A 17,011-nucleotide genomic window follows, 5' to 3' on the forward strand; every position below is an offset into this window, starting at 1 on the left:
GACATGGCTAATTCATTCAAAGGGGCAGAGTCAAAATGAAAAATACCATGAAGGAGCCAGTATCATGCCGCTTTCTCTCCAAGTAGTACCTACAACCAGCAGTTTCTTTTACTGTGCCAACCACAAGACTGTATACCGCCGCACTTTTAAAGCAATGAGATTTGAAAAACTAGATCTAGAATTCACAGAATTCACAGAATTCTAATTCACAGAATGCTAGATCCAGTGGAAACGTAGTCCATTATACTCTCCTGTTCCTTTACACGCTTTTCTTTTCTTCTCTTTGTGTTATAAATGTTGTTATCAAGAGGGAAAAAATCTTACTTAGTTGCCATCATAATCTTAATAAAATGCCCCATCAGGTTCATTAGCCACCTATGATCTCTGACCATCTGCCTGGGCTACATCTATGTCATATTACCAAAGGGAACCGATGTCTACTACTAATGCTTGGCAGATTGGTTGTCAGGCCTGACCCTGAGTATCATTATGAAAATGACTGCACAAACAAAAAAAAAAGGTCATTCCCATCAACTGCCTGAGACTCAAACTGACTATTAGCAGGCAGAAGCCTTTGTCTATAGATGTTATTATTTTATTAATGAAATGAAATAAATGACCTGCGACTAGTTGTGGCTCCACTGTGATAGATAGTCTAGGCTTAAGACAGCCACCCAAAGCTCTCCAATGGTGAGGGCAAACGGAGCAGTCCACGCTACCTGAGGTACAGGGTAACAGGGCCGCCCTGGAAGAAAGAAGGAAGCAGCCCCAACATAAGGATGTGCCCTAAAATGTAACATCTCTCTCCTGGGGTGAGCGGTTTTTTTCTGGTGGCAATACGCACGATTTCTACGTGATTTAGAGACCTGCTACGCTTTGTAACGCTGGGGTGTGCTTGGGTTTGCTGGGAAAGTCTTTCCACAGAACTGAGTTAACTTCCTAAGAGCCCTTAGGCTCTTCTGAATATTCAGCCCTAAATAATCGACCTTCTTCTGGGATCATACTCTACTTCCTAAAGATACCTGTCCATCACTTTACAACCATTCCAAATTTTAGCAGGTTTTATTTTGTACTATAATGTAAAATAAAATATCATCCATCTACTTCGGCAAAGAAAGATATAAAATGTGTTACTAGCTACCACACGCTTTGCACCTGCATTTACCCTCTGTGATCAGACAGTAATATTTTGCATCTGGCAAGGAAATTTATATTTCAGACCATTAAAGAATTTCTGTTGTTCCCAGTGGAAAAAAGTTATAATGAATTCCAAGAAAATCTAATTCTTTTTAATTTGATCAAACTGATTTAAATTGCAGGGTTTGGATAGCTAGACTAAGCAATAAAGATAACAGCAACATTGTGGGAGAAAACTACAGACTGAAGTGTGTATCAAAAATAATCTTTATCTATGAATGAGAAATCCTGAGCCCTAGAGTATGAGCAGTGCAATGGCAGTTGAAGTGCTGTCCTTAGAGGATTACGTTAAATATTCACAGGCCATAGGTCAGTGAAACTGTTACTTATCATCTGGTTAGCTGTCCGACAGAGGCTGTTGAAGAAAGACGGTGAGCTTAGCCCATTTAAACTTAAGTGATTGATTTTCGTTTAGCATTTGTCCACCACAGTTATCAGAAGTTACAAAATTCATTTCAGAGTGACTTGCGAAGAACAGAATCATATGCATCCATATATACTTAGTGACACGAAGCAGCGTTAATAACTCCATTACTTGTAATTGAATTAACTTTTTTTAAGACTGTGTTCAAATTGCATGAAGGCTGTGACACAAGCCATCAACAAGCACCACATTCAATATTAAAATTAAATGTTAAGGCTGAGGGCGTGCCATTAAGTCACACTGTTGAGGGACAAAACTCAAATGTATTGAGACATTCTAATTTATGGATGGAACCTTAAAGTATAACGGGCTTTGGCAACATATGGCACAGTCACTTCATTTACTAGGCGGCAATTTTCCCTTTAGACAAAGCATACAAACAGGCAGAGATGAGAGGCGTATGTTACTTGAAGGCACTCCATAAATATATTGCAGCTGAGTTCTTCAGAAAATATTACGGCTTATGAAGACTCAGTCATTTTAAAATGCTAATAACTCAAGTGTTTGGGGGTTTTTATTAATTCTTTATGGATCTGTAGTTCATAATGAACTTAGACATGCAAAAATTGATTTCAGAACAAAAACAATTTTGAATTATTGGAATAAAGTAAAAAGATCAGAAGCAATAAATATAATTTTCATCATTTTTCTTCTTTTTCTCCTCACCGTCCAGCTCTAACATACAATTGCCACATTTAGCAACATGTGTGCTGTAGTCCTTCCCAACTTTTTATCTTCTTGTTCATTCCTTGATTCAGCAAAAGCCATGCAATCAATGTCAAGATAATGGAGCAGCTCCCTCACCCCGCCTTCTTTTCGATAACGTTGTATTAAAGTTAATGAGAAAATTTGCATGCGTGAAATGATTAACACATTCAACTGCTTTCAGGCTTTAGAGGCTTTTTTATCGGTACAATGAGTATCTGGGTGGGCATATTTGAGCATACTCTGAACTCATTTAGCTACAATTTAGCACAAGCTTTTAATAAACTCATCCTAAGTAAGTCTCCCTGAGGTCTGGGCTGCCACAGCTACCTGCAGGTGACACTAACACCTTCTAGGCGATAGGTAGACTCTCACTTTCTAAAAATAATCTTTCTGAGATGTTTTCACAAGCCTTTCCTGTTGGTTAGAGAATTAGAGCCCAGTGAAGTCAAAGGAAAACTAGCCTATTTCTGTTCACCTGATTCTGTCACCAAGTTTCCCATCCCAGAGCCTCTCTAGTTCCTGGTCAGCTGATTTCCATCATCACTTGTCTCTGTTTATATGAAGTATTTGTAGTGATCTCCTCCAAATGGCAGTGAAATCAGTGTCTGAATCCTTTAAAACATGCCGGATCACTGTTGAAGAACGCTAGGACCTTTCACTTCTATAGCTAAGGAGAATCCCATCTCCAATAAACTATACTATTCCTAATAATCTTTGGGACCGTGAGAGCTTTAATGGCTAATGCATTATTTTTGCTCCAGATAAAATCTTTTCATTTAAATGTGGTCAAAAAGCAAACTCACGGGGGTACACAGCCAAAGGACATTGGTTGCTGATTCTGCGTGAGCAACTGGAGGGCTTCCCATCCACTCTTGGTGTTCGTGGCCTACGACATGGCTTCAAATTATTTTAGTTCCACTTCTTTATCTGTGACTCGTAGGGACAAGGCAGGCACAGAGCTATGTCAAGGAAACACGGTCATTAAAGTCACTTCATCCCTGGACTTCAAATTTCTGATGAGGTGGAAGAAATGATGCCATTGTCTGAAATCAAGTCCTGACCTCTTCTTCAATCTGCCAACGTGGAGGCGTTCCCGACTCAGTGACAGCACTCCTAAGACACCACAATTGTGTGTCCTAAGACACAGTGGATTATCTGCCAAATCAGTAAGACACTTTCTCGGGACGTCTGTTGCCACTAGGCTGTTCCTTCTCAGCAGAGGCATCTCAGATGCAAAGTGAAAAATTACAGACTGATTCAAGTGGCTGCTCAATGACTGATACAAGGCAGGACTTTACCAATACCCACATAGCCCACTAGTCTGAATGAAGCTATACAGGCTGCTAGAGATGAACATGCTGCAAGAGTAAGAAGACGCAGGACATAAGCTGTCAGTCTTCCACAGATGGGACTCTCATAAATACCTTAGCAAAGAGACAAAATTAATTCCTTTTTAAGAGCCAAAGTACTCTGCAATTGGCCATCAGTTAATTCCTATGAAATTCAAGTTGAAGTAGAAAACCACAGCAAGTCTTTAGCAGGTGGGTGCTTTTGTGGGATGCCCCTGTGGGGTGGTGCAATAGTTGACACATCTGTACTTAGGGAAGACTGAAAGCAATTTACTGCAGAAAACGAGCATGAGTTGTGCATAACAGTTTCAAGAGGCAACACAATACCCAAGAATGACATGAGCTTTCAGATTGTTTTGTATCCTTCTCCATTGACAGAGGTCCCTACAGCACTACAGCTGCTTCGTACAGTCTAGTTTTAGGTAAGCCAAGTGATTGATCTCTATTGCCCAGGAGAAACTGGGAAATTCTTGGACTCAGTTGTCAGTAAGTCCTCCCTGATTATGGCCTTTTTTTCCTCTTCCTAAAAAACAGCAGTTACATCCTCCTCTCTAGTCTGAAGTATTTCAAACCATTCTTACTTGCTGTGGACACTTTAAGAGCAGAATTTTCAGCTCCTTACTAACTAAATGGTTGCCTTCTTATAATGTTTGCATTTTGCTTTGGAAAGCAGGACACAGCATGGCCCAGCACACTTAGCCATAAATGGGAATCTTCTGGTGTCACTCAGAGAGGACTTAAAACAAAAGGCCTCCTCAGCTCTGGCTCCATTTCCATACATGGGATTAATCATGTAAATAATCTTCTGTAAAGAAAGGAAAGACTGCAGAAATTTGCAGCACAGTTCGAATCTGTGCAAAATTCAAATGCCAGGACTCTGTCACAGCGTTTTCTTTTCTTGCGTAGTTTAAGTGCTCAAATCATAATTTAATATTTCCTCCTGCAAACAATACTTTGGTAAACGTCGAAGCAGCATTACTGGGATTTATCACATAGTTACGTAGCTGCAGCTATGGATAGCTGCACCTCTGTCCATTCTGGCTGTCCAACAGTAACTTGTTTAAAAATAAGAAAAGGGAAGAGGGAAGGCCTGAACATTAACTCATTGAAACTGTGAAAGATAAAAATGGTAATGTTTCCGTTTGCGATCTGTATGTGTCTGAATGGCCAGAGGCACACAGAGACACGTGCTGCACTTTAGGTAAACATGACTTAAATCTGCAAATCAAAGATTTCCATTTGAAAGATAATCTAGATAAATGGCATATATAATCAAAATGGTTTAATATACTTATCAACATAAATAGAGGTATACGTGTTTATTGTGTGGAAATTTAACCTTTGTGCAAAGTGGATTTTTTCATTTTCATCACATTTTGCCAAAGAGTGTGTGATGCTTCTACAGCTATTTGTATGCATATATACATATAAGAATTTCGTCATACAGAAATGTACGTATGTGTAAATTGTGTGAATGTAAATATAAGATAGGCCATATGTCCCAAAAGAGCATCTGATGTTGATATGTAGACAGTGTGTTAAGGACCTTCCTAATTAATAACCCAGATTAAAACCTCTTGGCAATCAATTAAGATTAATGACAGAAGTCATTCTCTATCCCCCTACGCCCGCGTCTCGGGCTGTGAAAACCCTGGGTCGTGAAACTTTAATCCTGTTATCTGCTGCCTTCTTCATCTGAAAAGCCTACAGATTAACACAGCAGACATTATCGAATTTACAGCCAGCCGCTCGGACAGCTGCCCTACTTTCAGCAGTTAATGGAAAAGGAACTAATCTGGTTAGGAGCGTAGGACCAGTTCATAAATCTGGACGCCCAAGACAGTTAAAGCTGTCTCGTCTCTTCTGGACAGTAGTGACTGAATGAACCTGTCAATTTTCTTTTTGCTGTTTCTTGAAGGTAGCCAGTCTCTCTGTAAGCTGGACTAATGAGATACCCAGCATTAACATAAGCTATGTAAGGGCTGCGCCCAAGCTGGGAGCTGTGTTTTATGACTGGGTTTGGTTAGATACATACTGCCCTCTCTTCACTGGAAGCCAGGTAGTGATTAAATATAACTGGTTTTACTGCAATCCACTCCATACGAAAGATGTTTTGAGGAATTAAGAAAACAAATCTGGTTTTTTCCCTTTTGAATCATGCCTAACGAAACAAACAGTTATAAAAAAAAAAAAGCACTGCCAAATTAAATGTTTTCTTTTAGTACAGCTTGGAGCGGGGGAAGAAGTGTAATGCTCTTTAAGGTGGCAGAGAAGGTATTTGACAGCTGTAGCAAATTCATACTCCACCCAGGAAAGACTGACTTTTTCTTTCTTAATAGGCATTATCCCCATGCTGCCAGCACAGCTTAAGTTACCGCGATGCACGGTACGGTGTATTTGTTCCATGTTAGGAGGCCTAAGGCACTCATCTTTCAGACAGCTGTTTGTAAACTAATAAAGACAGCAAGAATTCTTCTGGCTGCACACTCTGGTGGCAGCTCAGCTTTTTAAAATGCTCTATTAAAGTGTATCGTGGCTTCACAAAAAGTACATCCTATGTTGGCATGACAGTACTTCCATCAGGACCATCATCCAGCCATACAGCCTGCTGTCATCCAACAGTAACGGTAACAACATCGGTGGGGAAGTACCATGCTCGTGAGCACACTGTACGTGTGGCTGAGGACCCGTGCAAGGTCTGTCAGAGCCACTTTGTCCATTTTAGTCTGTGGGAGTACTGGTCAAATCGGTACGCTTGTCACAACTTTAAAACTGACAAGTGGATATCTTTCTTTCTACTATTTCATTCATACAAGTGTTCATGTTCACGCTAATGAATTCTGAAGGCTCATTTTAAAAAGAGCAACAGCACTCATCTGCACAAAGGGAGGGAGTGCCAAAAGTGACTGCCTACGTAGATGGGAAAATATCCTTGTTTCTCCTAACACCAGAACAACATCGCCTTTTAAGAACGATGATTACTACTGCTTTCGTTGATTGACAGCTAGCAAATCCAACTATTAAGGTAACCACTCTAGCTAGGATGGGGCACCCAAAAGGCAAACAGGCCGGACCCTCCTGGATGGTAGCCTGCAACCTGGTTTTAACAAAGTGAAGCTGTGATAGCCATTTACAGTGAGCATCCTTCTGGAGGAAGTACTACTATGTGGATGTTTTAATTGCAGAATATTATTCTGGGTCTTCAGCACAAGCAAATTCTAGTAAGTTGATAATTCATAATCGTGCTTATCTTTTGGCTATCACTCACCATTTTAACAAAAGGGGCAGGCATCCTCTCCAAAAAAGACTTTCTTTTTGTAGGCAGGCCAAGGGACAACTGTTTTTCTGAAATTTATTTCAGTGCTTTGCTCAATGGGATGCATTGCTTTATGTTGGAGACCGACCTCTGAATTCAGTCTGAATAGGGCAGTTTGAAATGAATGCTCTTAAAATGTTTTCTTCCACTTTCTGTAACAGTGAACTTAATAATTTTACCAGTAATATGGGTCTATTCTGGAAGTTTAAGAAAAACTTTGGCTCCAGTTTAACTCTCAGGTCTACACAAATTCCTACTTGAAGAAGAGGCAGAAGGAATATTTTGGCAGAAAACATTTAAGAAAAAGAGGTGCTCTAACTCCCTTCTAATCTCACACATTTCATAACTAGTTCTGCATCTTCTTACCACTGCAGCAATTTAGAAGATCCAACATAAACATAAACTTTGCTATATGAGTAATACTTAAGTTTCTTTTCAAAACCCTCAGTCAACCATTTCTTGAGCATAATTTCCATGTTCCACAAAAATGTGCTATACCGTATTATCATTCAACAGGGAGCTCCAGTGAACTGATTCTTACGTTGTAATATGAATTACTGCTAGGCGCAGTTTGATTTTTAGAAGTTTTAAACCAAAAAGTGCACTAAGTAGCCACAGTAATCTTTCTCTAACTGTAACTTGTTATTTCTCTACGCATTTCAACCATTTGCAGTGATTAAAAAAGAAGCCAAGTCACCTTCATTTTCTCGAAGGCAGTCCTCCTTGGTTAGAAAATGGACAAACAGTTCTGGTTTTAGAGAATACAGGAGTAAACCAAAAAATCCTGATATCACCAGTCTCGTTCCTGTTCCCATTACCCTGTAGGCAAGCAAACATCGCTCAGTGAGTTATAAAGCACTAGGCTCGTAACAGTGCCAGCAGACGGGCAGCTCTGCTGCAAAGGTAGGTGATGAACTGCCCGTCGAACCCTGTGAAAGCATTGTTGGAACTGGCGGCTGGGGTACTCCTAGGCACTGCAGTTAGTCTTTTGTTTAAGAACAGTGAGTTTTCTCTCAGTTGCAAGGCACTTAAAGCCTCAGCCTCCTAATAATTACTATTCCACGCTACAATTGACAGACTAAGCTAAAGATTTAGTATTTTCTGCCTGTGCCCATCGTAGGAATTACTGAAGAAACACAAAGGGAACGATAACATGGGCCTCATCTCAGAGAATATAATACTGTCCAAGTGTTTCTAACTGTAAATTGTGTGATGATAACAGAGTTACAATGAAGAACATAATTCTTTTGTATAACGTAGAGATGCTCACAAAGCAACATTAGTTTAAACAGATGTTTGTATTAACTCTGCAGCCAGTATTATAAAAGAATCTTTAAAGCAGGTAAATGCTAATAGGCTTAAAATTAAAAACAAGTAAAGGAGTCTTCCTTTTTATTAGGCTGTTTTGTAACATTAAAAAAGCTGGAAGTATTCTATAGTTCTACTGTAGAATTTCTTCTGGAATTAGCTATAGATTCTTTTTCCTTTTACCAGTCATACATACTTGCATCCTGACAGGGCAAAACAGGCTATTTGTGGACTTAAAAGACATTTGTGTGCATAAATGTAACAGGATCAGAATCTCGGCCACTATCAAATTGCACAAAGCAGCAAGGTCACATAAAGAATTTGAAAAACCCAGATGCTTAGCTTTAGGTGCTAAACTACAAACTGGAAAATAAACACAAGGATTTAGAGAAAAGGAGGACCCTAACGCTCACATTGCGAACCTGTGCCAAGTTCTGTTCTCATGCAGTAACAAGCTCCCTGGAAGAGGTGTACCAGTACAGAAACAATGGCAGACACTCCTCCGCAGTGACACCGTAACGGTGCACGCGTTCAGCTCCGCTTCCTAGCTGAATGTAACGCTGTGGACTGACGGTTGCCATAACCTCAGTTAGAACCCTCAGACAGTTAACTGGTTTATCAAAGTACCCCAAAACTACTGTGGTTCATTCTTCTTTGCCCCTTAATAAAAAAAGGAAAGAAAGTATCAATAGGAGTATGAATGCAGGGTAATGCATCATTTATAAATTATCTTGTTAGCGCAGAAAACAAAACATGGCTTTGAAAACAAAATCTCCTGCTGCGGACTCCACTATGTTTGATGGGAGCCCTTCAAAAGAGTTCATGGCTTAATGGAGGCTGTTTATGTGGGGACTTCGATCTGTACCTGCTGTCCCCTGTCACTCCCTGGAAACTTAGCGGCAGATGTTGCAGCGTTAAGTTGTCTCTGAAGTGGCTCTCTGTCCTCATCTCCCCACCACAACAGAGTCAAACTATATTAGATCTCTTTATTTGTGCCCGAGGCATGTTTGGGAGCGCAGCTGTGTCCACCCCCACTCTACCTTTAGTGTTTCAGCCCCCAGGCGGCAAATGTGAGACCAAAACTGTTCTGCCACTCTTAACTACATCTGCTGACAATCCTGCAGCCTCGCTGCAGGCTGCCGAGGACCTGTGCCTCCGCTCTAAACAGATGTCGGCGACAACCTGCTAGCTCACACCTGTACAAGCTTCCCTAACCTCACGGATTGCTAGCTGAAAAATTTATGACTCGAAGGACTTCCATCCACAATCAAAGCTTCCTGGCTCAGCCGCGTGCAGCCCTCAAACTGGGCCACCCTCGGCATTATCTGGCAATGTGGCAGAAGTGGGAGAGGAGAGAGAGAAGGAAGAAAAAGCTCACTCGCTCTGCTTTGATACTTCATGCCTAAATTTCAATTATTTGATCAAGGACTTGAATTCAGCAGTGAATTCTTCTACAAATGTGAACTACCAAGTTCTTAAACAATAAAAGAAAGAAGACAAAACAAAACAACTATGTGGCTGCCGTTTACCATAACAGTGCTTCTGAAGTAAGTGTGTGTGCCTGTCTCACTGTACATACATGTGACTGCTCATCCGTTCACTGACTTAAACCCATCAGGGGTACAGCATGGAATCTCTACCTAGCAAGTTATGAACAAGTAAAAAAATTTAATTTTTCTTCCCAAAGATATAAAATACCGTGCCAGACAGAAATTGCACTCCTACAGTATCACAGGTCACACCTTAATGACCACTGGTTTAGATTTTATTCATCAGTACAAATTCTACTCCTTTTTTCAGTGGGTATACTGAAGATTAGCGAGCTACTTCTCTGTTTTTCATAAACCAAGATGTTGGTCAATGTCTTCCTATCGAGTCCAGAGAAGGCAGATGCCTGACTTCACAGTGGCTCAGCAAAGCCTTCTCTGGCAGGCAATTTTTACAGTAACTACCTGTCTTTATGGTCAGAAATCCTCAAAACAGGGCCTGACTGACAGTTTTTTAGCCTGTTCAAGCATCATTTCTTCTACATTCCTATTTACATTGAATTTACCTGTTAAACTGTATTGTACTGTATATTTTGTACGTAGATTTGTTACTGTTAATTCTGCTACATGTAACGCGCACCATTCATGCAAACAGTAAATAACTTGCCAACGTAACAACTAGAATTATAACGCTAGTATTTGACTGTGTTTCCTATTTGCAGCACTGCACTTGGTCATTTTAATTCTTCCAACACTTGTCCTTGCCTTAATTAAATCTCACCTTTTCTTCCTTTAGATCAGTATCAAACTTCATCCCAGGAAAATAATCTAAATACCGACTACCTCTCATTCTCTCAAAGGTAACTTCCTCCCTTTAGCCCCTCTAATCCTTTTATGTCATGCTCGTGGTGTATGTTGCAAAAATAGCGTTCTCACACACTACTGCTTTGTGGTACGAGAGAATCTGGCGCGCCCATCTGGGGCCGGTTTGTTGAGAAGAAGCTGCTGTCTCATTTAGAGGAAATCCTATGTCTCTTCCTATGTGCCACAAACAGGAAGCTGAATGGTCCCAGTAGATTTGAAATACCTTGATGATAAATCAGTTCCTGAGAGAAAAGCTAAGATTTGAAGTAATACTTTCTTAAGGAGTAACCACCAGAAATACACAGTCTAGCTTCACTGTAAAGGGTTCAAAAAATAACTCTACTTCCCAGTCGTAGCAGTCTTTGTAGTGAAGGCCACTTTTTCGTGGGTCATGAGTGTTCTAGAAGAAAGGACTGTCTGAGAAAGAAGTTTGCTCTCCTTTTTTTTCTGTGAAAGTTGCTTTTGGTGTGGAAGTGCAAAGCTGTGTGAAGCAACTTGCATGAAAGTTATTGTTGGTCACTTAAGTTTGATATGGTTTTAGTATTCTGATTGCGAGACTCTACTCTTACAAATGGCTGGTTAAAAGAAAGATTTGGGTATTTGTTACAGAGAGTTTATAATGAATGATGCGTGTGCTATGTTTTTGTTTTCCAGCTGAACACACAGAACACACAGAATCCTTCACTCTGCTTTCAGGAGATCCGTGTTTCTGCAACATGTCTGGGCTGGTGTGATGCATCTTTCAATGCACTTTGTTTTCCCGATGCGTTATTTTTCCTGTTGTGCCATTCTTTTGGCTGCAGTGCTTTCTTTAGTTAAGGTCACGGAATTACCAGCGTTCAGCAGCTGCTAAATCCTCGCTGTAACGTGCCCCCCCCTTTTGCCAACCGTAGCGGATACGCGCGCCATGCACAAACCTCATCTCCTTGCTGTGGTCGCATCAGAGAGACTCTGTCATACTGTCTTCGTAACAGCGCCCACAGTGCATCGAGTCGACCCTGTGGTAACAGAGCAACAGGACTTTCAGTACGATAAAATCAGTCAATGGAGAGCACACCACGCCTGCTAAGTTACTGTCCAAGGAGATCCATAAAAGAAATTTACTGGCAGAACCAGTTCCTTAGAGCCGGATAAGCAAAGTAGAGACTTAGGCTGTGTCACCCACGCCACACAGCTGCGGTGCTGCTCTTGCCCATCAGTGAATGCTAGGTACTGCACTCTCACCTCCACTGGGAGCGGAGTGGCTATGACCAAACCCACGTTTACTTCCGAGCAATCTAGAAGTAATATGTTTATTTGCCAGTATTTTGGGCTGAATTGCCACATGTCCATCTGGGATTTCTCCCACATAAATGTGTTTGTTTTTACAGCACATATACAGCAAGTTCATGGTTCTTGGGAAGCCTCGGACGTGCTAGGCACACGGTATACAGCTGATTCTTGCTGTGCTTAAGTCCCACATGTAGCAAATGCAGCACGTTCACTGCAAGCGCTCAGGCTGCCTGTGCAGAACACGCATAGCAGCTCTGATGCTTGTCAGAAGCATCCCGCTCCGCACGAACGGGTTGCAGAGTTGTGCCTGCGTGTGGACAACGCGCCTTCAGGACCTTCTCGTGGTCAGAAAAGACTTGTAAGGAGTTGTGAAGACAGAATAGAGGTATCTGTACTCCCAGCTAAACCTGTGTATTCTTTGCTCTTACACGTTTAAAGCAAGGTATTTATGGGCCCATCTTCGGTTTTTATGAAGAGCTTGTTACAGGTTTGCAAGTGACTCACGGCAACTAGAGAGGAAAATGCCTTTATTTTATGCCGTTTATTATGTTTTGCTTGTTTGTCAGACTTTTTGCATTATATTGGTTTATATAATTTTTTGCTTTTCTTGGACAGTAATGAGTTTGTGTGTTTAAAACTTCGTTTAACAGCTACAAACTGTGTAGTTTTAGGCTTAATTACATACACGCTGAGATACACCAAATGCCAATACAGCCCCTGTAGATTTTAGTACTCTTACTGTATGTTATGTCCCTTTTTGGGGGAAGGGCAACAGAATGTCGTAGTAATGATGAAGTACTGCATTTAGAGCTGAAAACTGCTCCTGCTATTCATCCTGAGTAGGTGTTCGCTTTGAGAATAGTACGTTACACTTGAATGGGACTACTTGAAAAATAATGTACAGTTCAGCATGCATAAGACTGGTAAGGCAGACAAAATCCAGCCTTTAGTACAGAATTATATTGTACTGAAGACTAAAAAGATTACCTTAATTGGCGTATACCACTTCTCCTGAATGGCTGGTGAGGTAGGCTTTGGTTTAGGTGGTTTAGGATGAAAAGGTTCTTCTGGTTCTTCTGGGAGTTTCACCACAGCATTTTTTGCTTTTTCTAATCTAGCCCCTTCTTCAGTGGATCCTTTATCACCCCAGCGAACCTAAGGAAAGCCAGAGTTCAGACTTAAATGCACTGTATGCAAAGGACAAGGAAACCGTTGCAAATAACAGTAGCAGAAGAAGTTTGCATTTGGACGAAGTTCTGAATAAACGAGAGGGGAGGTACTGAGGAAAATGCTCCCTCTTCATTTTTGATGACAAGGATTCTTAGCTAAATACATTTGTAAATATGAGTCTCTCAGTAGTGAAAAGTCAAGAGAAATATTGAAGAAAATTCTGTTGTGCATCACACAGGCTGTATAGGAGACAGGAAATCTGGGAAATCTTCTCTAATTAATGAAGTAAAAAGATATTTTCCAGTTCTGCTTTATCCTAAAATACTAGACCTTAACCTGGCACCGATGAAAGCCTTGATTTTTGTCACCCCAGATTTCCTAACACAGCATGTTTGTTGAGAACCCCAATTTAGACAGAAGGTGATACTTGAGCAAGTTTTAGCAGAAGCTCCTTGAAACTGCTCAGGTTTTCAAGTAGTTCTGCAAGAAGACACATACTGGAGAAAACACAGATGAAGCAGTCTAACCTGCATAATAAGTAAATGTAAAACATGTAGCAGTGTATATTTTATCACTGCCACAAGTATATAAAATATATACAAAGGGTTCAAAGAGAAAGGAAACCTGGATTATTGCTGGTGGTGACACAAGCACATATTTCCACTTCCATAAAAGATTGTACTTGACTATGCTGTAAAGAGGAAGTACAGGGAAAAACCTTCCCTCCAAGAGAGATGATTTGTCTTGCTACAGTAATCTTATTTCATCTTGTAATTGGAAATACCATGCAGCCATTTCAGCAAGGATGTTTGCTGCATTGTGCAAAGAAACAAACCTCGCCAAGACTGCTACTTTATCATCCAAAAAGAGCATCTAAAAGCTATGGCTGGAGTTTGAAAGTTCTTAGTAAAACTGGCCTGGATTATTTTCAGTGCAAGACTTTCTAAATCATGCCGTCTGCTGCAATCTAGCCTGTAAGGAGGATCCGATACACCTAAACCCAAGAAATTAAATTCCGACATTACATCTTGGGTAAATGTGACACGCTGATGAGTCACGAAACCGTTACTGGGAAAGAGCTAACCATTACTGCAGGACTCCACCAACGTACTTGTTTTTTTCAGGGACCTCCTGACTGGAGTTGCCAGGCATGAAAAGAGAAGAATCCAAGTAAGAAAAACCAGAGAAGACTGACCTTCCACCCTGAGGGAAAGAATTAAGAGCATCACTGCACACTGCTTGGTAGGTATATGTCAGTTCTGGCTTGCTACCTGCCAATTCAAGCACTTGAAAAGTAGGCAGAAAAACAGTGGCATGCAACAACTGTCCCACTGCAAAGGGGCACCAGGAAAAAGACATGGCCCTCGTCTTCTGCTAGCCGGAGGGAGAGAGGGAGGGAGGGAAGGACAAGACTGCTCCAGGTCTTGCTAGGGACACTCTATAATGTGCCAGGATAACTATGCCATAGGATGAGAGAAGGAAGCAGCCTGACTTCTTCATCCTTACCAGCACCATATGCAGAATGTGTGGATATGGAAAGTGAGGAAAGTATGTAGGCAAGCCAGAGTCTAGCCCCCTTCAGAAAAATGAAATACCTTAGAGGAAAATCTTGTCATTTTATCAGCACCGCCAAGTGTTTTTTACCACTGTGATCTCAATGTAGAGAACAAGAGCAGCAAAGTACGACAGAGCTTAATTTGGTCTGTAATACTATAACTCACCTTAGTAAAATTCAGACCATCATTTCTTAGGAGGGGGATTATTTTGAACTTTACTGTTTGGCTTGCTTAGTGATTTCTTTTTCTCACTGGGGAATCCTCTGTCTGCAATATTACAATGGGTTTTCATGTCCAAGTAGGCCCTGCTGAGTCATTAAAATGCATCTGTATCTTTCACTGTGATCAATGGTACTTTTACGGTGTTTTATAAGAGGTTGTTAAAATGTATTTTAAACACTGTTAAAACCATTTAGAGATAGATGGTGGACTCCTTACTGATAAAATGACCTTCTCCTTCAGATTAAATTGACTTCACCCAGAAGAAACCAGAATTTGCAGTGTCTGACAACACAACTTTGACATAAAAACTTACTGCCTTTAATGGATGGGGTCTAGAAATGACATCACAAAACTTTAAAGCAATGCCAAAAGACAGATCTAGAAAAAGTGAACACCACTGGCTAAATTATTCTGGACTGTCGCAGAGGGGTGAAGCTAGTGGGGAAGGCAGGAGTGAATGTGTCACTGCCCCAAAAGGGAATATAGTAAGCAAAGAGAAGTAGGATAGGAGCGCTAAGTGGAAGTTTACTGATTCATGCTCTCCTTTTCTCCATGCAAGGCAGCTGCCGGAAGAATGGCAGAAGAGTACAGCAAAAAACAGACAACTGCATTACCATATGAACTGAAAACAGGGAAGAAATGTAACGACTAATCCAGCAAGTTTTTCGTTGGCCACGGCTCAGAAACCACATTTAACTGCCGGGTAAGGAATAACCTCCCTTTGACCCGCTCAGCTGCATCATCTCGTTAAGAGTGTTTTTGTTTTTTCTCTGGCTTGTGCGCTTGCCCTGCCCTGATTCACCAAACAAGCAACGTGCTCTCTTGAGCCAGTGACAGGTATGAGGTCTGATAACGCTCCGTCCGAACAGCTGGGAATGGGCTGTTAAGCCAGTGTTTCCCTCAGCCCACTGTTACAGATACTACGGGACAGAGGTAAAGCTCCATTATCAAATGCTGAGGCATTGATGATGCAGTGCCCAACGCCAAAATTTGTTAGTACTCCCAGGTCCCAGAGAAGGACAGAGACACAGCTCCACAGAATGAGGTGCCTTTCAAGAGCTCATGGTGGTGTTGCCAGCAGATTCAACTGGTTTACACCTTTAGCCCTTAGCCCTGCACAAAATTCCTAGCACAGATGAACAAGTCTTCTAACCTAATCATTACTTTCTGCTCTCTTCTTTGAAGAGAAAATACTGTATTTTTGTCATGTGATGAACACGCATTTCTTTATGGTACTCATGCTACTTGTGTTCATGAGGTATCTATCGGGTTTCTGTTTCATTGCGGAAGATCCCATTTACAAACCGTAACGATTTAAACCATGGAACCCCCTCCTGGAACTCCTCCTGGAACTCCTCCTGGAGGCTCATCATGGCTGCTGTTAGCAATCCAGGCTTGTAATTCTTTATGTTGGAACGTATTTTCTAATTTGCCTCTGAAAAGCACTGCACTGCACTATTTTCTTATTCTGAAGTCTGAAGCTCTTCTAAATTAGCAATTCTGAACTGCTGAAGGAAACATATGTAAGCAACACAGCTTTAAACTTGCATGTTCTTCTGCTGCGTTTAAAGAGAACCCAAGTAAAGCTGATTCTTAGGCCAATACCTTTAAATTAAGTTTTGTCGAGATAGATCAATATGGCCTAGGTGGGTATTTCAGACAGAGACAGTCTCCTAGACTGAAGTTAAAAACTGCAGAAAACTGCTCTGCAAATTCCATAAAGGCTGACTTTACTATAAAATCTGACATAAGGACGTGCCCATAAGGATGCACATTTTTCATTCTGTTTTAATTAACATGATGCTATCATGTCTCTTCAAAGACAGGCACTGTTGTCGCTGTGAGTTCCTTTGGGATCAAGCCTCTCCTTAGCGTCCCCATTGTCAGCGCATTTGGCTGGCCCACAGTTGGAGGACTTATGTTTCACTGTAATTTCTTCCAAAACATTCAGAAAAGGCTCTCACTCTCTCTTTCTCATTAGCATGATGGAAAGAGCATGTCTTCAGGCAGCTATTTAAAGTTCCAGTCAAATGGAACTACTGAAAGCTGTTCTTTCATAGGCAAGGTCAAAATTGTTCGATCCGGTAAAAAATTTTACAAGGCTTATGTCACTGGGAAGGGAGCACACATTATGCCTT

At 41.1% G+C, this 17,011-nt stretch overlaps 1 protein-coding gene and 2 long non-coding RNA genes across 5 annotated transcripts in view; 2 read left to right on the forward strand and 1 right to left on the reverse strand.

The window, feature by feature from the left end:
- Positions 1-10,629, forward strand: part of LOC142036517 (uncharacterized) — a 344,042-nt gene extending 333,413 nt beyond the window's left edge. The window contains exon 10 of the long non-coding RNA XR_012652165.1: positions 10,586-10,629. This is a non-coding gene — a long non-coding RNA (uncharacterized LOC142036517). The remainder of the gene's footprint in view (positions 1-10,585) is intronic.
- ANTXR2 (ANTXR cell adhesion molecule 2) overlaps positions 1-17,011 on the reverse strand; it is a 120,028-nt gene that overhangs the window by 35,233 nt on the left and 67,784 nt on the right. For all 3 annotated transcript variants that reach the window (XM_075039652.1, XM_075039644.1, XM_075039661.1), the window contains 2 exons: positions 12,913-13,080; positions 11,571-11,651 (listed from right to left, as the gene is read on the reverse strand). In XM_075039652.1, the coding sequence (XP_074895753.1) occupies positions 11,571-11,651; positions 12,913-13,080 (249 nt within the window). The remainder of the gene's footprint in view (positions 1-11,570; positions 11,652-12,912; positions 13,081-17,011) is intronic.
- The window catches only part of LOC142036526 (uncharacterized), a 69,764-nt gene continuing 65,792 nt past the window's right edge, over positions 13,040-17,011 (forward strand). The window contains exons 1-3 of the long non-coding RNA XR_012652166.1: positions 13,040-13,201; positions 14,220-14,337; positions 15,433-15,576. This is a non-coding gene — a long non-coding RNA (uncharacterized LOC142036526). The remainder of the gene's footprint in view (positions 13,202-14,219; positions 14,338-15,432; positions 15,577-17,011) is intronic.

This window comes from Buteo buteo, chromosome 1, assembly GCF_964188355.1.
Source record: "Buteo buteo chromosome 1, bButBut1.hap1.1, whole genome shotgun sequence".
Taxonomy (NCBI): Eukaryota; Metazoa; Chordata; class Aves; order Accipitriformes; family Accipitridae; genus Buteo; species Buteo buteo.